At 42.4% G+C, this 22,614-nt stretch overlaps 1 protein-coding gene across 3 annotated transcripts in view; it reads left to right on the top strand.

Moving 5' to 3' along the window:
* The window catches only part of LOC121530897 (glycerol-3-phosphate acyltransferase 4), a 30,513-nt gene extending 8,591 nt beyond the window's left edge, over positions 1-21,922 (top strand). For all 3 annotated transcript variants that reach the window (XM_041836249.2, XM_041836250.2, XM_045226905.1), the window contains 11 exons: positions 630-699; positions 791-1,091; positions 7,365-7,439; positions 7,560-7,649; positions 13,242-13,335; positions 13,631-13,746; positions 17,837-17,892; positions 18,049-18,134; positions 18,229-18,357; positions 19,678-19,757; positions 19,929-21,922. In XM_041836249.2, coding sequence (XP_041692183.1) covers positions 630-699; positions 791-1,091; positions 7,365-7,439; positions 7,560-7,649; positions 13,242-13,335; positions 13,631-13,746; positions 17,837-17,892; positions 18,049-18,134; positions 18,229-18,357; positions 19,678-19,757; positions 19,929-20,037 — 1,206 coding nt within the window. In that variant the 3' untranslated portion in view covers positions 20,038-21,922. The remainder of the gene's footprint in view (positions 1-629; positions 700-790; positions 1,092-7,364; positions 7,440-7,559; positions 7,650-13,241; positions 13,336-13,630; positions 13,747-17,836; positions 17,893-18,048; positions 18,135-18,228; positions 18,358-19,677; positions 19,758-19,928) is intronic.
* Positions 21,923-22,614: the final 692 nt, after the last annotated feature.

The following is a 22,614-nucleotide window of genomic DNA, read 5'->3' as shown; positions in this document are numbered from 1 at the left end:
TGAAGGGCTAACACCTACAGGGTTTTTTTCTGGATCAAAAAGGGGCTTAGGTGCTGGGCGTGGCAGGGGGCGAGGAAATTGGCGCGGTGTAGAGAAATTGTTTCATTTTTGGCGGTGTCGAAATGTGTTCATTTTTAAGCATATTTCCTGCAATTCAAAAAATTCCTCCATGGAGCTGAGACATTTTAGCAATTTTAAAGCTAATTTCCTGCAATTCAAGGCATTTTTGCATCGGCTAATGCTGTGTTCTTTTGCTCAAACATAACAAAATCAATACTGCTAAATTCATTGTTTTTGGAATTTTCAATTCTCCCTGACTGTAGCTGTTATTTTGGTGATTGTTAGTTGTCAAATTATATTATAAAAAAATATATAGGTCCATGTATCTATTCTACATACTTTATATCTGGGTTTAGTCGTTTCAGTTTACACTGAAAGCATTTTTCCATCCTGAAAATTAATAAATACAAATATTATATATATATATATATATATATATATATATATATATATATATATATATTTATTACAGTTTGGATTTAGTCAACCCGAAAAAACACTTAGGTGGCCCGCCCAAGGATTTAAATGACAGAAAAATCCCTGACCTGTCTACTTTTCTTTTCTTGTAGTGGGCCACGCATAGGATTGAAAGAGGAGCCAAGGACAACAACCATCTCTTGTACAAGCCCTACTCTAATGGTGAGTGATAGGCTGTGTGTTCTGTGTTGTTGAGGAGTTTGTCTGGTTGGTAGGTGTTAACCATTTTCCATGTCTCCCTGGGGCATTGCAGCCATCATTGCCAAGGAGCCCACCTCCCTGGAGGAGGAGATCAATGAGATCCGGCGCCGCGGCAGTAACCGGGACCTGGACTCCGCTACTGAGTTTGAGATGTCTGACATCTTCTACTTCTGCCGGCGAGGAGTGGAGAGCATCATGGACGATGAGGTGACCAAGAGGTTCTCTGCTGAGGAGCTGGAGTCATGGAACCTGCTGACCCGTAGCAACTATAACTTCCAGCACATCAGCCTGAGGCTGACGGTCCTGTGGGGGCTGGGGGTGGTGATGCGCTACGGCTTCCTGCTGCCTCTCAGGTAAGACAGGGTCAAGGTTAGGTCAAGGGATCAGATGGGGCGCTGGTTGGTTCAATAATAGCACTCTGTTTTCTGACATGTGGAAAGAAATATGTTTGACAGGCTGACATCAAACACTTCTCCATGTTTCTTCCTGAGAACATATAAACAAACAACATTTGTCCATAGGCAGTGCTCTAACTAATAAAAGTAAGGAACACAACATAGAACTTTATTTTTTTAATCGATTGAGATATACAGTAACCTATATTGTAGGGTGTTCATCCATAAAATGATTAATTCAAGGTTTACACATATGTCCATTCAATAGATGTATGCGTCAGAAAATCAATAGTCCAAACACCATGTCTCTACCATACAGTGCATTCGGAAAGTATTGAGACCCCTTTACTTTTTCCACATTTTGATACGTTACAGCCTTATTCTAAAATGGATTAAATTGTTTTTTTCCCGAGTGGCGCAGCGGTCTAAGGCACTGCATCTCAGTGCTAGAGGCGTCACTACAGACCCTGGTTTGATTCCAGGCTGTATCACAATCCGGCTGTGATTGGGAGACCCATAGGGCGGCGCACAATTGGCCCAGCGTCGTCCGGGTTTGACCGGGGTAGGCCGTCATTGTAAATAAGAATTAGTTCTTAACTGACTTGCCTAGTTAAATAAAGGAGAAATATAAATAAAAAATCAATCTGAACACAATACCCCATAATGACAAAGCGAAAACAAGTTTTTCGAAATTGTAGGAAATGTATTAAAAATTTAAAATGTCGAGGCACTTTTTGCAGCATTGAAGGTCCCCAAGAACACAGTGGCCTCATCATTCTTAAATGGGAGACGTTTGGAACCACCAAGACTCTTCCTAGAGCTGGCCGCCTGGCCAAACTGAGCAAACGGGGGAGAAGGACCTTGGTCAGGGAGGTGACCAAGAACCTGATGGTCACTGACAGAGCTCCAGAGTTGCTCTGTGGAGATGGGAGAACCTTCCAGAAGGACAACCATCTCTGCAGCACTCCACTAATCAGGCCTTTTATGGTAGAGTGGCCAGACGGAAGCCACTCCTCAGTAAAAGGCACATGACAGCCCACTTGGAGTTTGCCAAAAGGCACTTAAAGGACTCTCAGACCATGAGAAACAAGATTCTCTGGTCTGATGAAACCAAGATTGAACTCTTTGGCCTGAATGCCAAGCTTCACGTCTGGAGGAAACCTGGCACTATCCCTACGGTGAAGCATGGTGGTGGCAGCATCATTCTGTAGGGATGTTTTTCTGCGGCAGGGACTGGGAGACTAGTCAGGATCAAGGGAAAGATGAACGGAGCAAAGTACAGAGAGATCCTTGATGAAAACCTGCTCCAGAGCTCTCAGGACCTCAGACTGGGGCAAAGGTTCACCTTCCAACAGTACAACGACCCTAAGTACACAGCCAAGACAACGCAGGGGTGGCTTCGGTACAAGTCTCTGAATGTCCTTGAGTGGCCCGCCAGAGCCTGGACTTGAACCTGATCGAACATCGCTGGAGAGACCTGAAAATAGCTGTGCAGCGATGCTCCCCATCCAACCTGACATGGCTTGAGAGGATCCGCAGAGAAGAATGGGAGAAACTCCTCAAATACAGGTGTGACAAGCTTGTAGTATCATGCCCAAGAAGACTCGAGGCTGTAATCGCTGCCAAAGGTGATTCAACAAAGTACTGAATAAAGGGTCTGAATACTTATGTAAATGTGATATTTCAGTCCTGTTTTTGCTTTGTCATTATGGGGTATTGTGTGTAGATTGAGAATGTATTTATTTTTTAATCCATTTTAGAATAAGGCTGTAACGTAACAATGTGGGAAAATGTAAGGGGTCTGAATACTTTCCGAATGCACTGTATATGGTTCAACAGTTAGTGCTAAATTCTCAGAGTAAATAGTCTAAGTTAACTCTGAGGCGCCTCTCCGTGACAACTGCACTAACTTTAAACGTCATCAGAGCACCTCCCAAAGCAAATATGGAAGAGATACAACCAAGAGCGATGCGGTCTTAACTAGCAATGGTCACAGCAATTTAACGTTCTTATTTCATCAACACTGTCAAGTACAAGTATATTAAGGTTACAATATTTTAGAGAACAATCTAATGATTCATTCTGTGATTTATAAAGACAGGGCAAAGAACTAAGTTTTGAGATTAATTTCATAGCATCCTCTTGAATTGCCCCTTTTTTCTCTACATTCTAGAGCAGTGAGTGAACGTATACACTACCGTTCAAAAGTTTGGGGCACTTAGAAAATTCCCTGTTTTCGAAAGAAAAGCAATTTTTTTGTCCATTTTAAAATAACATCAAATTAATCAATTTGATGTTATTTTAATGGACAAAACTTTTGAACGGTAGTGTAGGCCTATATTTATTCTAGCTACTTCTGAAGCACATGTTCCCTAGAAACGAATATGTAACACTGTAAATACATTTGTTTATTATAAAAAGCTAAAATGATGATGCAAATACTCAGAATATTGGGTTTCTACATTATTTTCCTATTGAGATGCATTACATAGAAAATTGTACACTGTCGTCATTTCACAATCCAAGTTTGTACCGACAGGTAACCTATTGAATAATATTGGCTCAAAGAAAATATTATATTTATATTACCCTCAAACACCAAATTGGGCCCTAATTTCAAATTAGGCCATCATTGTCAATTGTGAATGGTAATTCTTCACGTTTTACGGGTGAAATTTCCAAGCTGCATCTGCATGCCAACCATTTGATCTCAATCAGTTTCATGGGAATATGCATTTAGATCTTCTTGAATGATGTACAGTAAGTAACCAGATGTTGTTAACAGCTACTGCCTACCTGTATTTTGTTTCAATCAAAACACATAGGCTACTTAGCCTAGTGGCGAGTGTGCTGTTGAGTTATGGCCGTATGAGAAGAAAAACATGACTATTCAGCACAATCATCCTAAAATCTCATAAGAAATTAAGTGGTGTTTTTGGTCTAACAGTAACGTTATGCTGTTATATTCGGTATGTTTAGGCCTATGTAGAATACGAATTAGTCATTAAGTGATCTTGCGAGAAATTGATTCAGCTTTGATCTAAACATTATTAAACAAGCACCATTCTGAGAAGAGGAGTGTCGCATTCCGCCGTGCTTCTGCAACACCACCTATCTTTTTAAACAGTTTGGGCTAGAAACTAGCCGTTTTCACTGTAGTAACGGTAAAACTATGATGCTAACAAATAAATTTTTTATCTAGGGCACTCGGAAACAATGGTAGAGAGAAGCCTAATCATTACAACAATTATTATCTGGGTGATTTTATTTTCTAGGCACACTGGTGCTCCCAAAATAACATTCCAGGTCGCACAGGAAAATATTTAGGAGCATATGTGACCAAAATGGTGGCACTTTAGAGCCATGGCCATAGGATACAATTCCTACTTAATGAGGTGAACTTGGAATTACACTTAGTGTACAAAACATTAAGGACACCTGCTCTTTCCGTGACAGACTGACCAGCTATGATTCCTTATTGATGTCACTTGTTAAATCCACTTCAGTGTAGATGAAGGGAAGGAGAACGGTTAAAGAAGGATTTTTAAGCCTTAAGACGTGGATTGTGTGTGTGTGCCATTCAGAGGGTGAATGGGCAAGACAAAAGATTTAAGTGCCTTTTGAACGGGGCATGATAGTAGGTGCCAGGCGCACCGGTTTGTGTCAAGAACTGCAATGCTGCTGGGTTTTTCACACTCAACAGTGTGTATCAATAATGGTCCACCACCCAAAGGACATCCAGCCAACTTGACACAACTGTGGGAAGCATTGTAGTCAACATGGGCCAGCATCCCTGTGGAATGCTTTCGAAGCCTTACTTTATTGTCCCCATGGGGAAATGTTGTTGCAGTATCATGTACACGTTTAAATACAGTAGAAAACAAATTGACAATACAACATAAGTTACATACCAATAAAGAGACTTGCTGGCCTTACTGGGTCTATAGGAACATTAGCTGTTTGAGGGATATCACACCTGTCACAAATGATTGTCTAGTTCTGTTTTTCCTGCCGGGGGGTGCCCTATACCTGCACCCGGAGGGGAGTAGTTCCAAGTCCGGGTACAGGGGGTGGCTTGGGTCTAAAATGATTATGTGAGCCTTGCTGAGGGCCCTGACCTTAAAGATCTCATCCAAGCCTGTCTGTTTGACTCCAAGTACCTTGCTTGCTGTGGTGATAATCCTTCTGAGCATGTTTTTCTGGCTGACAGTGGCATTGCCAAACCAACAAACAGTACAAAAAGTTAAAATATTCTCAATTAAAGATTTGTAAAACAGTCAGTATAGTACAGTCAACATTTTGTAGATCGGGTCTATACATTTACTCCACTGAAGCTCATTGTCCAAGAGGACACCCAGATTATTTGTATTCCTCTACAATCTCGATGTTCTGACCTCTGATAGATGTTGCAGAGGTAGATGTTGTTCGCTTCCTGAAGTCTATGCGCGTCTCTTCGGTCTTGTTCGTATTGAGGACCAAGTGTGATTCATCACACCACTCTACAAAGTCATTTAGGACCGGGCCATGGTGTTCCTCGTCATCATGCAACAGGCTGATCAAGGAAGTGTCATCAGCAAACTTAACTAAGTGTCTGTCAGGATGGGAACTAGTACAACTATTAGTGTACAAGATGTACAGGAGTGGGTACAAAACACATCCCTGTGGGGAGCCTATGTCGGTGATGCGTATGTCTGACACGTGGGGACCCACCTTGACCCGCTGTGACCTCTGGCTCAGGAAGTCCAACAGCCACAAAACCAGGATTTGATGCCCCAATGAGTTGAGGCTGTTCTGAGGGCAAAGGGGGAGGGGGGGTGGTGTTCTTAATGTTTTATACACTCTGTGTATATTGTATCATTATGGCCGGCACTCTGTTCAGATGTGCTAAGTACTCTCGGCCCGGCAAATACAACCGGTGTTCATGATGCTTTTTGCTTCATCATGATAATGTAGCAAGTGATACTTTGCTTCTTGAAAGACGTTTACGTGACGCCAAGAATGCATTGTATATTGTCAACAAACATGGCGCCACACATAGCTGGCAAATAGCTTAGCATTAGCTCATTATAATCAGTACAACCTTCAAAAAAAGTATTTTACACACATCAGGTGTCCATTACAATCCATGCAATAATCTGAATTTGTCACCAGTACTTGAAAAAGTGAATAAAACTGTAAATACATTATGCTCCATACATATGATACAGTAGAAACATGATATACAGAAAATTAGGCACTTACTTTGATAGGAACGCACACATGTCCAAAGTTATTATTTGTAAGGGAAACAACAATGCGAGCGCCAGCCAGAAAATGTTCCAGTTCGTGCAAGACTGAGCAAATGTCTGCATACTTGATGTGCGGAAAAAATGGGGAATGGCTCTCCTCGAAGAGGGAAGTCCAGCTCAGTAAAGCCTCAAACATAAGTTGTCCGCAACACTGAAATGGGCTACTTCTATGTGAATTAATGAGGCGGAACACACCTCAATTCAAACTGTTCGAAAACTTGTTAGAAAATAATTTGAAATTGATAAGTTGAAACAGCCTATAGATAATTAGCAGGCAGCGCGTGTTAACTGTCCTGTTGCGTAACAATCACATTTTGGAACAGTGAGTGCATTCTGACATCACGTGCATAAAACAACTCACGCTGCGGCGACCGTTAAAGATATTTGGAACTCACGTGTGAAAAGGTTAAACCCACCAAGCAGTGAACTAGTAGAACCACTTTAGGTCAGTGTTGTGAGTCTGTTAGCCTCGCTCACCTCCTGACCTACACACTCACCTTTCCTCACGTGAGGTGGAGCTAACGAGCTCTGCTAAATCTAAATCTGCACCTCCTTCTCCAGCTTTGTGTGTAGTGCGGATTCATCTGGATTAGACCTGCTGCCTGTCTGCCTGCCAGCCAGCTTTAACCCACATGGCCTTATGGTCCCAGGGAAAGTGGAGACAGACCTTGTGTACTATAACATGGCTCTTATTAATGAAAGTTTCAGTTAGGTAACCACGACGTCATTGCGCATCCAGAGTGTAATCCGTGTCCACTTGACTGCTAGCATTAGTGAGAGTGAAAGCACTGCCACAACTGTCTGTTAAAGACACCTTGAATATGTCATATGTTCTGTATATGTTATGTGATATGCACATGATAAGCTCAAACACAGAAGTCCTATGATTAGAATGGGCTGTCCTGAGCTGTGTTTGACTGGAGCTCTGTGTGTTCTCTGACAGGGTAACTCTTGCCTTCACCGGTGTGGGTCTTCTTGTCGTTCTCACCTCCATCATCGGGTTTCTTCCAAATGGGAGGTAAGAATTTCTCATCATTGTAACACTTTCCTTATACCTGAGTAGTAGCATAGTAATTACGGTAGTAACAACATTGTAGGTGTTGAGACTCAGACCCTGTTTTCTGTGTTCTTCCTGAAGGATGAAGAACTTCCTCAGTGAGCAGGTGCATCTGATGTGTTACCGGATCTGTGTCAGAGCGCTCACTGCCATCATCACCTACCACGACAGGTAAGCAACAGCACTAGACACACACATTATTATTGCAAAACACATAGAAAGCATGTTGATGCCATTATGAGAATGGTATGCACTATATACCACTGTTGACAGATGAACACTGCTGGACTGTGTACTAGAGCAGACCTCAATGAATCAGTTTAAATTCTAGAGCAGTGAGGTAGTGTACGTGGTGGTTATGTAATAATAAAAGTAGTAATAAATACACAATGAGTAACGGCTATATACACAGGGTACCAGTACCAAGTCGATGTGCAGGGGTACGAAGTAATTGAGGTAGATATTCCTAGTTACATATAACTAGGAATAAAGTGACAGATAATAAACCGTAGCAGCAGCGTATGTGATGAAATAGAGTTAGTGCAAAAAGGGTCAATGCAGGTAGTCCGGGTAGCTATTTGGTTAACTATTTAACTAACAATTTCGCGGTTTTATGGCTTGGGGGTAGAAGCTGTTCAGGGTCCTATTGGTTCCAGACTTGGTGCATCGGTACCACTTGCTGTGCGGTAGCAGAGAGGTCTATGACTTGGGTGGCTGGAGTCTTTGACAATTTTTAGGGCCTTCTTCTGACACTGCCTGATATAGAGGTCCTGGATGGCAGGGAGCTTGGCCCTAGTGATTTACTGGGCTGTACGCACTACCCTCTGTAGCGCGGTCAGATGCCAAGCAGTTGCCATACCAAGCGGTGATGCAGCCAGTCAAGATGCTCTCTGGTACAGCTGTATAACTTTTTGAGGATCTAAGGGCCCATGCCAAACCTTTTCAGCCTCCACGACTGTGTTTGTGTGTGTGTCTGGACCATGATAGATCCTTAGTGATGTAGACGTGGTCCTCTGTAGCTCAGCTGGTAGAGCACGGCACTTGTAACGCCAAGGCAGTGGGTTCGATCCCCGGGACCAGCCATAAACACAAAAAATAAATGTATGCACGCATGACTGTAAGTCGCTTTGGATAAAAGCGTCTGCTAAATGGCATATTATATTGTAGACACCGAGGAACTTGAAGCTCTCGACTCGTCCACTATAACCCCTGTCAATGTGAATGAGTGTGTGCTCGGCCCTCCAGTAGCTGTAGTCCACGATCAGCTCCTTTGTCTTGCTGACGTTGAGGGAGAGGTCGTTGTTCTGGCAGCACACTGCCAGATCTCTGACCTCCTCCCTATAGGCTGTCTCATTGTCGTCGGTGATCAGGCCTGTGTTGTCGGTGAAGTTAATGATGGTGTTGGAGTCGTGCGCGGCCACGCAGTCGTGGGTGAACAGGGAGTGCAGGAGGGGAGTAGGCACATACCCCTGAGGGTCCAGCGTGGGGGATGCGTTGTTGCCTACCCTGACCACCACGGGGCGGCATGTCAGGAAGTCCAGGATCCAGTTGCAGAGGGAGCTGTTTAGTCCAAGGGTCCTTAGCTTAGTGATGAGCATGGAGGGCACTATGGTGTTGAATGCTGAGCTGTAGTCAATGAACAGTGTTCTCACATAGGTGGCAAAGGGCAGTATGGGATTGCGTCATCTGGGGATTTGTTGGGGTGGTAATTGAATTGGAGTGGGTCCAGGGTGGCTGGGATGTTGATGTGAGCCATGACCAGCCTTTCAAAGCATTTCATGGCTACAGATGTGAGTGGTATGGGGCGATAGTCATTTAGACAGGTTATCTTGGCGTTCTTGGGCACAGGGACTATGGTTGTCTGCTTGAAACATGTAGGTATTATAGACTAGGTCAGGGAGAGGTTGAAAATGTAATTGAAGACACTTGCCAAGCTGGTCAGCGCATGCTCTGAGTAGGCATCCTGGTAATCTGTCTGGCCTTGCAGCCTTGTGAATGTTAACCCGTTGAAAGGTCTTACTCACATCGGCTACGGAGAGCGTGATCACACAGTCGTGCTCTCATGCATGGTTCAGTGTTGCTTGCCTCGAAGCGAGAATAGAAGACATTTAGCTCTTCTGGTAGGCTTGCGTCACTGGGCAGTTTGCGGCTGGGTTTCCTTTTGTAATCTGTGATAGTTTGCAAATCAGAGCCAGTGTAGTAGAATTCGATCGTAGTCCTGTATTAATGCTTTCCCTGTTTGGTGGTTCCAACAAGGCCATCACATTCCATCTAGGTCTGGGGTAGAGTACCCTGAGAAGAACCCAGCACAAACTGCTGCCCCGGACTTTACGAGGCTAGGTGTCACTAAAGGCACTAGCGGCATAGAAACATCATCAGCAAACCCATCATCGTTCAAGCATTAAAACCCCCCTAGAGTCGATGTCCGTGCCCCGTGGAAATCGAATTAGCATAATTAAATAAATCCCCATAAAAATCTGTCAATTTAAGCGAGATATATCTTTTTTGCATTGGATGCGTCTCAATCCACCATATCCGCCGATGTCTCACTTCCGCAGTGAAAGGTGACAGAGAGAGTGGTGTTTGTCAGTCCATGAGACATCCCGAAAATTGGTCTTCTCACAAAATCGTATGTAGCGTCCGAACAGTTTGGCCTACAAACTATTGAGACTTTCACGAACACGATGGTGTTCTCCGTTTTGCTCTACGACCCCCACAAGAGTCTTGGGACTCGTCTGAAGTCGGTACAGCGAATCTGCCAACTTCTGTCTGTAGCGTCTGAACAGTTTGGGCTACACACATTTGACCCCTCTGTGGAAAGGGGAGACTAACGAACACGTACAAATCGGTTGTTATGCTCTAGGCCTCACAAGTTGAAAAAATGAATGAAAGTACAGTGCATTCGGAAAGTATTTTGTTATGGTAGTCTTATTCTAAAATGGATTAAATTGTTTTTTTCCCCCCTTGTCAATCTACACACAATACCCCATAATAACAAATTAGACATTTTTGCAAAAAATAACTGATTTTACATAAGTATTAAGACCCTTTACTTAGTACTTTGTTGAAGCACCTTTGGCAGCGATTACAGCCTTGAGCACATCTGTATTTGGGGAGTTTATCCCATTCTTCTCTGCAGATCCTCTCAAGCTCTGTCAGGTTGGATGGGCAGCGTCGCGGCACAGCTATTTTCAGGTCTCTCCAGAGATGTTCGATCGGGTTCATGTCCGGGCTCTGTCTGGGCCACTCAAGGACGTCTCGAAGCCACTCCTGCGTTGTCTTGGCTGTGTGATTAGGGTCGTTGTCCTGTTGGAAGGTGAACCTTTGCCCCAGTCTGAGGTCCTGAGTGCTCTGGAGCAGGTTTTCATCAAGGATCTCTCTGTACTTTTCTCCGTTCATCTTTCCCTCGATCCTGACTAGTCCACCAGTCCCTGCCGCCACCATGCTTCACTATAGGGATGGTGCCAGGTTTCCTCCAGACGTGACGCTTGGCATTCAAGCCAAAGAGTTCAATCTTGGTTTCATCAGACCAGAGAATCTTGTTTCTCATGGTCTGAGAGTCCTGTAGGTGCCTTTTGGCACACTCCAAGCGGGCTGTCATGTGCCTTTTACTGAGGAGTGGCTTCCGTCTGGCCACTTTACCATAAAGGCCTGATAAGTGGAGTGCTGCAGAGATGGTTGTCCTTCTGGAAGGTTCTCCCATCTCCACAGAGGAACTCTGGAGCTCTGTCAGAGTGACCATCGGATTCTTGGTCACCTCCCTGACCAAGGCCCTTCTCCCCCGATTGCTCAGTTTGGCCGGGCGACCAGCTCTAGGAAGAGTCTTGGTGGTTCCAAACTTCTTCCATTTAAGAATGATGGAGGCCACTGTGTTCTTGGACTTTTAATGCTGAAAATATGTTTTTGTACCCTTCCCCAGATCTGTGCCTCGACACAATCCTGTCTCGGAGCTCTACGGACAATTCCTTTGACCTCATGGCTTGGTTTTTTCTCTGACATGCACTGTCAACTGTCGGACCTTATATAGACAGGTGTGTGCCTTTCCAAATCATGTCCAATCAATTGAATTTACCGAAGGTGGACTCCATTCAAGATGTAGAAACATCTCAAGGATGATAAATGGAAACAGGATGCACCTGAGCTCAATTTCGAGTCTCATAGCAAAGGGACTAATACTTATGTAAATAAGGTATTTCATTTTATTTTATTTTTGTCAATTTGCAAAAAAAATAAATAAACTGTTTTCACTTTGTCATTGTGTGTAGATTGAGGGGAAAACATATTTAATCAATTTTAGAATAAGGCTGTAATGAAACAAAATGTGGAAAAAGGTGTCTGAAAAGATATATATATACTTTTCTTCTTCTGCTCTTTCTTATATCTTTCAGATATACTTCAGAACAAACTTCCTTTTAGATTTCTGTTGTTCCATGTTGTAAATCTGTTATTCACTGCGTTTGTATGGGCTAATAGCAGTAAGGCCAAAAATACATTTTAGTCATTTAGCAGACGCTCTTATCCAGAGCGACTTAGCGAGTGCATACATTTTCATCAAGTACTTTTTTTAAATATATGTTTTGATACTTCAAGGGGTCTTAAAATTCAAAATTAAATAGCTAAATGATCCTTGGTATTACCTTCTTAAAACAATTCCATATAACTTAGTAGAGCACCCCCCAGCTCAGACAGGGCTAAGACTCTTATGGGTTTAACACCCACAGTGTTATAGCCTGTGCTCTGGGGGAACTGTTTGTCAAGTGGACATTCCCTTTGACATGATGCAGGCAGTTTGCCGACAGTTCAAATGTCCTCAGATGATTTGATTTGATGCTCAGTTTTTATGGTGTGAGGCAATGCTAGACAGTGCCCAAAGCCCTGGCTTGACGTGTTGATTTTAATACGTGCTGGAGAGCACCACTGTCTACAAAACCACAAGTCACATTTTTGTTTGACAAAGCCCTTACTAGCCAACGCTGATTCAAATGAGTCAAGTTAAAGAAGAAAATGGGGGGAAATGCTGCAAAAGAGATGTCTCAAGCAGATTAATAAATAGTCCTTCTCATCCCAAACTCTAGGTCAGATGGGGAACTTGTCAAATGAACTTGTCAATATAGCCTACCCTTTGTTTTGCAGTAAAAAAATGAAATAACATGAGCTGTCAGGGAGTGTATTTAAACAATATGCCTACTCATTCAAATAAATAATTACGTCCAAGACCACGAGGGTTAGATTAATCTCTGTCCATGAAATTGGCCCTAAGTGCAAATGTTTTGAAAGATAAATACATAGGTATGAAAATAACTGATCATAACAACATGTTTCTAACAGGCCAAACTGTCTAGGAATGTGGTGAATTCAGTATGGGTTATGTCCCCTGAGGGAATCTACATATAGCGCTGGGCCTGTTACAGCATGTTCCTCTGCCTAGTCTGGGTCGGGCAAAATAATACTGAAGTGGTGTAAGAGGGGCTCTCTTTTGGTAACACGACAACATGTTCAGCAACATTTATCTCCTGAATGTAGGCTCCTACTCCAGTCCAACATGCTCAGGGGGTCAGGCTTTGAATGCTAACATCATTAGCCTCCAACCACATTCATGTTAATTAGGAAGGGGTGTGGGAAAGGGAGCATGGCTTCTCCCTAACACCCATTTTCCATCATCACTGGGTTGTTAGGATCTAGCTTACACTGGAATGGTAGTTTCCTGAAAATCACTTGTTTCCTGATAGTCATCCTGCTCTCTCTCTCTCTCCATCCTCCCAGTGAAAACAAGCCCAAGAATGGAGGGATCTGTGTGGCCAACCACACCTCACCCATCGACGTCATCATCCTGGCCAGTGATGGCTGCTATGCAATGGTAAGGCCCAAGACCCATGATGAACAGCACAGCAGTCAGACATAAGGCTACCTACCACAGCACTGAATGACTGCTGTCAATCATTGAGTTAGTGTCAAATTTAGAACGTTACTGGTTTTCTACTACCATTAAAAAATATATTTTAGAAGCAAGCATGCACATTTTCTTACAGAGAATTTACCAAAGAATATATAATTAAAATTGTATTTTAGAGAGGCATGTGTGTGAGATTGTTGACCTGTATCATCAGATGTTTGTTAAACCACACCTGTGTGTGTGTGTGTGTGTGTTCCAGGTTGGGCAAATCCATGGTGGTTTGATGGGTGTGATCCAGAAGTCTATGGTGAAAGCCTGCCCACACATTTGGTTTGAACGCTCTGAAGTCAAAGATCGACATCTAGTGGCCAAAAGGTAGTAATGCACATCAGCACTTATACTGCTTTTTAGTTTGAAGTCACTCCGCTGTATTCTGGCAGGTACCAAACTCAAAGTCCTCCTGACCAGAGTTTCGGAAGCTGCTTGATGTTGTCAGCACGATGCGTCAATAATAAAGGGGGCTGTGCATTTACTGGTTGGTTCTCCTCTGTCTTTCCCACTCAAAAAACTAAGTCTCAATCCCCTAGTGTAAAAAAAAAACATTTGAGAGAATCAATCAAAGCTCGCTCTATTTCTAAGCAAATATATATACACACATTTTTTAAATCCTGTGCAGCCCTGTGGGGCACAGCTCTCCCTCGCTGTGTACCACGTTAGTCATGTCAGCCAGGCTAACTCAGCTGTACCTTAGCAGAGAAATTATAAATAATTTATACTGAACAAAAATATAAATGCAACATGTAAAGTGTTGGTCCCATGTTTCATGTTTTTTTTTTCATATGTTATTTCTCTAAAATGTTGTGCACAAATCTGTTTACATCCCTGTTAGTGAGCATTTATTATTTGCCAATATATACCACACCTGTCAGGTAGATGGATAATCAAGAAGCTGACAAAACAGCATGATCATTGCACAGGTAGGGACAATAAAAGGCCACTCTAAAATGTGCAGTTTTGTCACACAACACAATGCCACATATCTCAAGTTTTGAGGGAGCGTGCAATTGGCATGCTGACTGCAGTAATGTCCACCAGAGCTGTTGCCAGAGAATTAAAAGCTAATTTCTCTACCATAAGCCGCCCTCAACGTCGTTTAAGATAATTTGGCAGTACGTCCAACCGGCCTCACAACCAGACCATGTATAACCACGCCAGTCCAGGACCTCCACATTTAGCTTCTTCACCTGCGGGTTCGTCTGAGACCAGCCACCCGGACAGCTGATGAAACTGAGGAGTATTTATGTCTGTAATTAAAGCCCTTTTGTGGGGAAAAACTCATTCTGATTGGCTGGGCCTGGCTCCCAGACATGTGAAATCCATAGATTAGGGCCTAGTGAATGTATTTCAATTGACTGATTTCCTTATATCAGGGGTGTCAAACGTCCGGCCCGCGGGCCGGATCAGGCCCGCAAACGGGTTTAATCCGGCCCGCGAGATGATTAAAAAAATAAATAAATAAATAAAATAAAAATTTATAATAATTTTGTAAAGTATAAAAATGCGCTGCAATTTTTCAATAAAATAAACTGCTGTTCCAATTGCGTCCACTGGATGGCGCAATAGCAATTGTGTTAAGCAAGCAAACTGTTTATACCGGGGCAGAGCAAGTAGGTCAAGCACGTGCAGCCAATGAGCTACTTTGTTTTGCCCGCAATATTTATTACAGCTTCTACTTTTAACATTATGTGCTTTGGCACCCTCATTGCCCCAATATGTCTCTGTCAAAAAAGAGAAAAGTGGACGCAGAGTGCAGAGTGTTCCAAGAAAAATGGTCATCCTATTTTTTCACGGAATTGAATGGGAAAGCTGTATGTTTGGTGTGTTCAGAGCATGTTGCAGTGCTGAAAGAATATAACCTTCGTCGCCACTATGTGAGTCTTCATGCCGACAAATATGACAACTTTCAAGGACAGCGGAGATGAGAGAAGGTGAATGAACTGTTGGCGGGTCTGAAGAAACAGCAGTCTGTGTTTACTCACAGCCGAGACATCAGTGACGCTGCAGTGAAAGCTAGCTACCTCATTGCTAATGAAATCGCAGTGGCTTCAAAACCATTTAGTGAGGGTGAATTTGTAAAAACATGCCTGATGAAGGCAGCCGAGATTGTGTGCCCTGAAAAGCGGAAGGCTTTTGCAAATATCAGCCTGACAAGAAACACAGTTGCAGACAGGATTTCCGATCTTTCAGTGGATTTGGACAGCCAGTTGAAGCAAAAAGTAAAGTCATTTATTGCGTTTTCGGTTGCAATTGATGAAAGCACTGACATTACAGATGTTGCACAACTGGCCATTTTCATCCGCGGAGTTGATGACACATTGACCGTCACCGAGGAGTTCGTGGAGTTGGTGCCGATGACAGATACAACGACAGCAGCTGATATTTTTACCGCACTCGTCGGCGCGCTGGACAGGGTCGGAGTGGACTGGTCCCGCGCTGTCAGCCTGGCTACAGATGGTGCGCCCTCAATGATCGGGAAAAAAGCAGGCGTTGTGACAAAGTTCAGAGAGAAAATGCAATCTGCAAATGGAGGACGTGATTTTTTGACTTTTCACTGTATTTTGCACCAGGAGGCTTTGTGTTGCAAGTCATTAAAGATGGATAACGTCATGAAGGTGGTCATCCAAACTGTTAATTTCATCCGATCCAGAAGCCTGAATCACCGTCAGTTTGACAGCCTTCTCAGAGAGAAAGACCACATCTATGGCCTGCCATACCACACTGAGGTAAGATGGTTAAGCCGAGGTGCTGTGCTGAGGCGTTTCTTTGATTTACGAGAAGAAATTGAACAGTTCATGGAAGAAAAGGGCAAACCAGTGTTAGAATTTCATTCCGCAGAATGGATGCAGGACCTTGCATTTATGGTGGATGTTACAGAGCACCTGAATAACTTGAACAAACAGCTGCAAGGGCGCAACAAAGTTGTCACGCAGTATTATGACAGCATACGTTCTTTCAAGTTGAAGCTGTCATTGTGGGAGACGCAACTTGCCGGTGGTGATGCAGCTCACTTCCCCTGTCTGAAAAATGTGTGCGCGACCCAACATGTGGCAGACATGAAGCGGTTCAAAGATAAAATAACGGGACTGTTACGGGAGTTTGAGCAACGCTTTCAGATTTATGTTTTTATGTTGATGTGCTATTGTTTTTAATTATTTTATTTGTATATTTAACCTATTCTTGACTCTGTGGTTCTTGCACTTGTTTGGGGAACAGGATTTCATTATTTTTATCTACATTTCTGCCTGAGAAATGACACCCTGATATAGTTCTGTGATATACTTCTGTGAATCACTGAGGCATTGTGTGTTCTTTGTCCTCAGAACTTTCAAATAACTTGAGGTGTTTTATGATTAATAGTGATGTTGTGCTTTTGGACACTGTCCTCAGGCTCCAGCTTTATGTTTATGTTTTTATGTTGATGTGCTATTGTTTTTAATTGATTTTATTTTATTTGTATATTTAACCTATTCTTGACTCTGTGGTTCTTGCACTTGTTTGGGGAACAGGATTTCATTATTTTTATCTACATTTCTGCCTGAGAAATGACACCCTGATATAGTTCTGTGATCTGTGAAACAGTTCTGTTAATCACTGAGGCATTGTGTGTTTGTGTTCTTTTTCTTTAGAATTTTCAAATAAACTTGACGTGTTTTATGATTAATAGTGATGTTGTGCTTGTACTATTTTGGACACACTGTCCTCAGGCTCCAGCTTTATGTTGTATGTTGATCGTATTAAAACAAAGAAAACAATCTGAAGTTGTTGTTTTTAAGTTATATATATATATATATACCATGATTTTTCCGGTCCGGCCCACTTGGGAATAGATTTTCCTCCATGTGGCCCCTGAGCTAAAATGAGTTTGACACCCCTGCCTTATATGAACTGTAACTCAGTAAAATCGTTAATTGTTGAATGTTGCGTTTTATATTTTTGTTCAGTATAAATGGATAATTGACAAAAATCCATTGAAGGTTTACTGTGACCAACATGTTTTGATTTAACACAAGACTATTTGGGGTTTGTGTATTGGTAAAGACTAGTCACGCTGTATTTAATCAATATACTGTAAACTAGAGCTGGGACGATAAATAAACAATTATCGACACCGAGCAAACCGACCACTTATCAAAGACATTTTACTGATAATGTTAAGTAGCCTATACTAGAGAAATGTGAAGTTTGAAATAAGTGCTAATTTGGGCAATTGCTTACGGGACTATTGATATCTACAACATTCAAAGTAGTAGTAGCATTTACAAGTATACAAAAGTAACTGGTGCACATTAATGTTAGACTTATTGTTCTATTTATTTATCATGAGAATTAAGTCACTTTATTGTGATATAGATTTTTGTCCATATAGCCCAGTTCTACTGTACACTTACAAAATCTCTTGTTGCAGATTGAGTGATCATGTAGAAGACAAAACTAAACTTCCTATTCTCATTTTCCCCGAAGGTGAGTCGTTTTTGGTTTTGTGTTTCCTTAGTTACTGCTTTGAACACAACTACAGTAGTGTTGATTTCTGCATTTCTACTGTGGAAATGTGATTATAAGTTACCCATTTAATATAATTTCCTTTCCCCATTTGTAAACACTGACTTTTCCCCATAGGCACCTGCATCAACAACACTTCAGTAATGATGTTTAAAAAGGGCAGCTTTGAGATTGGCTCCACAGTCTACCCTGTGGCCATCAAGGTGAGTGTGTGTGTTGCGAGTGCTTGCTTGAGTGTGGTGTTTTTACCGGTCCCACAGTATTAATCAGATGTCCCCGTCCCTCCGGCCCCAACAGTACGACCCCCGCTTTGGAGATGCCTTCTGGAACAGCAGCCAGTTTGGGATGGTCAACTACCTGCTGAGGATGATGAGCAGCTGGGCCATTGTGTGCAGTGTGTGGTACCTGCCACCCATGAGCAGAGAGGTTAGTCTGGGCAAAACCTCACCGTTTTCTTTTAAAATCCATCTTCTCTGAAATATCACTAAAAGGCTTGAGGGTTGCTGTGACATTGATTCAACACCCTAATAAGCTCAGTGGCATTTTTGACTGGCCATTGTGCATTGTTTAATGATGGCAGGCACATGATATTTGATTAGCATACTCTAGCCCCAGGAAAATGTATACTGTCAATATTTAAGAGGGTGTAGTCATGCTAACCTCCCTCAAGTTAGCTGTTTCATCTATCATTTCAATACACCAGTGGGCCATATTGAATGGATGCATATGATGCACCCCTTCCTTTGACCTCAGCCTGGCATGATTTACCTAGGATATCCTCAAGCCACCCAGAGTTTGCATTTGGTGATGCAAATAAATCCTGCTTTGAATGGGTTTTCAAATCCGCATTCACCTCCATGAACATTTTTAAGGTTGAGATGGCCTCTCAGCTTCCACGCCTGATTTAAGGAAATGTGATTCAAATCAGTCTTTTGAGAGGCTAGCATGGCTGCCTCCTTTAGACGTGGCTTATGCACTTGTTGGTTTGTCTCATGTTAGGTTGCACAACCAGAGCTTGACAAAGCAATTTGTACCAGGATTGTGGATGAGCACTCAGTGTGTGACTTCGTATAATGTTTTTAGTATTTTGAGCCGGGTGTGGATGTGAACTTGGTCAGACCTCGCTCATGAATAACAGGAAAGGGTCGAGTACTACCACCCACTCCTAAAACAACATGTTCAGAGGCAGGGGTTGGCCAGCTTTGGGGCTCTGGCCATTGACCGAGCGACCGTCCCATTTTGATGTAGAAAGCAGGGGGAAGGAAGGTTGGGAAATGTCTTTCACTAACTGTCAGAGTTGAAGGAACTTGGGCTGTGATCCATCTGGTCCTCAGAGGTGTCCTGCCTTTTGAATACATTTTCCACTTGCTGCTTGAAGGGAAACTAGTACTTGGAGCAGGCTTTTGGAGCAGCCATCTCCTCCAGTCTTTGTAACCTGGAGATCATAGTCACACAGCATCACACAGAATCAGAACACTCTATATTTAGAGATTATTCTCTGTCCTCTTGATGCATGGCCCATGAAGTGCAATGTGCTTGATTTAATATCCCAGTTTGTCAAAATGTACTTGATACTACGCTACAATATGCCAATTTTGCATATTAGTGGCTGTAGCTATTAAATAGGATAGGTCCTTCATACAATATGTGCACTGAGACCCTTTCCAGGACATGTCTGATGCTCAGGTGGCCCAGTCTCCTTTGTGTGTCAACCAGGTCTTCATCTTTGTCTTCCTTTCTGAACAGGAAGGAGAGGATGCAGTCCAGTTTGCCAGTCGGGTCAAAGCAGCTATCGCCAGGCAAGGAGGGCTGGTGGACTTGCTATGGTGAGTAACCCATAGCAAACGTCTCAGAGAACATATGTACACATGGGTTATAGGCTTATAATATCAGGTCTGTGTCATTGTTAAACCCAGCTCAGTTTTGCTCGGCTGTATGCCCATGTGAGCATCAGAGTACTGTGTAATGGATTTGTGAATTATGATGTTGCTTTGTAGGGATGGTGGTTTAAAGCGAGGGAAGGTAAAAGATACGTTCAAAGAGGAGCAACAAAAGTTATACAGCAAAATGCTAGTGGGAACCCAAGAGGACCGCAGTCGTTCTTGAAGACAAACGCAGGGAGTTTGAGATGATCAGAGACCCACTTGCGGACAACAGAATGAACAGTCTTCTGCACCCTAACAGATTTTTTGACCTGGAATACTCCAACCCTCATGTCAGGAATACTTCACTTGGCTTCCTCGGTCAGTGCCTCAGCTTGGCATATTAAGTTGTCATTGCTGTTACAGCCCATTATGGGCCCTGTCTCTGTCCTCTGTTTCTAATGATTTGAAAATGGACTGGCCTCTACTGCACCAGCCAGCGTGTCATGATGCTGTGCACTAAGATAGTTTTCTCACCATCAGGGAAGCTAAAACACTGTCTTTTAAGTGACTAATATATTTATGTTCTTCATTGAGTTAATGTATATGGTTTGTTCTTATCCTGTCTCTTTTTTATGTTTTATTATTGTTAATACTATTATGACAGTTATTATCATAATTGTTCTTTAAGTTACAAGTGATCTGCCAGGGGACGTAGCAGTGCACATAGAGAAGTACTGGAGAGTTTGTACTGAAGGGAAAATCTGTGACCATGTTGGGAGATGCATGGCTGGCTTGTACCCGACACGGCCGAGATGGCAAGGTGCCACATAAATGTTTCTAATACTTTTTTGTATTGTTTTTTTTTTCTCAGTGAAAGCCTTTTGTTTTAAGCATTGTATTCACATGTGTAAAATATAGGAGTTAAGTTAAAGTGGAGCTTGGGTTTTGTTTTCTTTGTTTCTCTTGTCTCCATGAAATGTGGAAGACTGTTCACATTATGATGTGGAGAATATACATTTTGTGACTGATGGGGTTGTTGAAATGTAGTAGATACTCCACCGTCGTCCCATCTAAACTAGCCTACGTAATCTAAACACTTTCTTCTGCCTCCCGTCCTTACCTACCGTGTAGCTAATTTCTGAGCTGTGTAATGACTGAGGCCTCTGCCACCGACACCTCACGATAGCTGTGGGTTAAGCAGCATTGTGTGCTTTTAATTAGTTTACTTACAAATGTTTGGTTATAATATGGTTATAACGTCATATACTGGGCCACGGATGTGAAAAATATGCCTTGTTCCCTAGCTGCTAAATCTATTAATACTTCCATGAAGGCTTCTCATCTGTGGGAATCCTCTTGCCAAATTCACTCCAGAAAATGACCTCTGTTAGCTGTCATGTTTTTTTAGCAACTATCTTCCCATAGCTTGGCAGCTTCTTCGAGTGGGCCTTAAGGAGAGGGAGTGCAGCTGCAGAGTTAGACTTATGCCCTGATAGGCTGCAGTGCAAGCCTAGTGGAAATCCCTGGCCCTCGCCTTCCTCAAACTCCTGTTTGGTTCTTTCATCCCAGTACTGTTCTAGGGGTATAAACGTTCTGATCAAATGTGTCCAATGTTGACCAATAAAAATCCCCAAGTTTAATTGATGTAAAATGAGCTACTGAGAGCACTGTCGATGCGAGCATATGCCATTCTCTTTTGTTCTCATTAGTGTACAAGAAAATACACTTGGCTAGGCTTGTTGAAAAGAGTGGCCTTTGACCTCAGGAACCCCTAAGAAGAAGTATTCCATCAGAATTCAAAGCATGAAGCAGGCATTCAGGTAAGGAAGGTTGCCAGCAGTGGGCCTGCTGGCTGGCTGTGGGTGTGTTGACTACATTTTACCCTGTATCAGGTTCCTTTCAATATTTTGTTGGCTGCCTGACTGCTATTGTTTGGCGTGTTATTGATGCTTCACAGTAGCCATTGAAGTATTCCTGTTTCTGAATGTCATCCAAAAAACTAAGTGTTGCTATAATAATGGTTAATGGGGTTGAATAAATAATTTCTATGTGGGGATCATTTCAAGTTCCTATAAGGGATACATTAACCAACTATTAACACTAAAATAATAAATAGTTTAAGACTGCGGTGGTCCAGGGTGGTTTTTTTATTTTAAAAAGTGGTGAATATATGACTATCGCTAGCAACAACAGAATACAATTTTTTTATTAAATACCTACAGTAGAAAAGAGGAGAATAAAACTGCTGGTAAACTTTCTTGACATGGACATACAGTACCAGTAAAAAAGTTGGACACCTACTCATTCAAGGGTTTTTCTTTATTTTTACTATTTTCTACATTGTAGAATAATAGTGAAGACAAAACTATGAAATCATGTAGTAACCCAAAAAATGGTTAAACAAATCAAAATATATTTTGTGTAATTTCTTTCCTTAATGTGTTTGAGCCAATCAGTTGTTGTGACAAGGTAGGGTTGGCATACAGAAGATAGCCCTATTTGATCAAGTACCAAGTCCATATTATGGCAAGAACAGCTCAGATAAGCAAAGAGAAACGAGTCCATCATTACTTTAAGACATGAAGGTCAGTCAATACGGAACATTTCAAGAACTTTGAACATTTCTTCAAGTGCAGTTGCAAAAACCATCAAGCGCTATGATGAAACTGGCTCTCATGAGGACCCAGAGTTACCTCTGCTGCAGAGGATAAGTTACCAGCCTCAGAAATTGCAGCCCAAATAAATGCTTCACAGAGTTCAAGTAACAGACACATCTCAACATCAACTGTTCAGAGGAGACTGCGTGAATCAGGCCTTC

The sequence above is a fragment of the Coregonus clupeaformis genome, chromosome 18, assembly GCF_020615455.1.
Source record: "Coregonus clupeaformis isolate EN_2021a chromosome 18, ASM2061545v1, whole genome shotgun sequence".
NCBI classification, from domain to species: domain Eukaryota; kingdom Metazoa; phylum Chordata; class Actinopteri; order Salmoniformes; family Salmonidae; genus Coregonus; species Coregonus clupeaformis.
The sequence above is the reverse complement of the archived record's forward strand: the minus strand, read 5'-3'. Positions and strand labels throughout refer to the sequence as shown.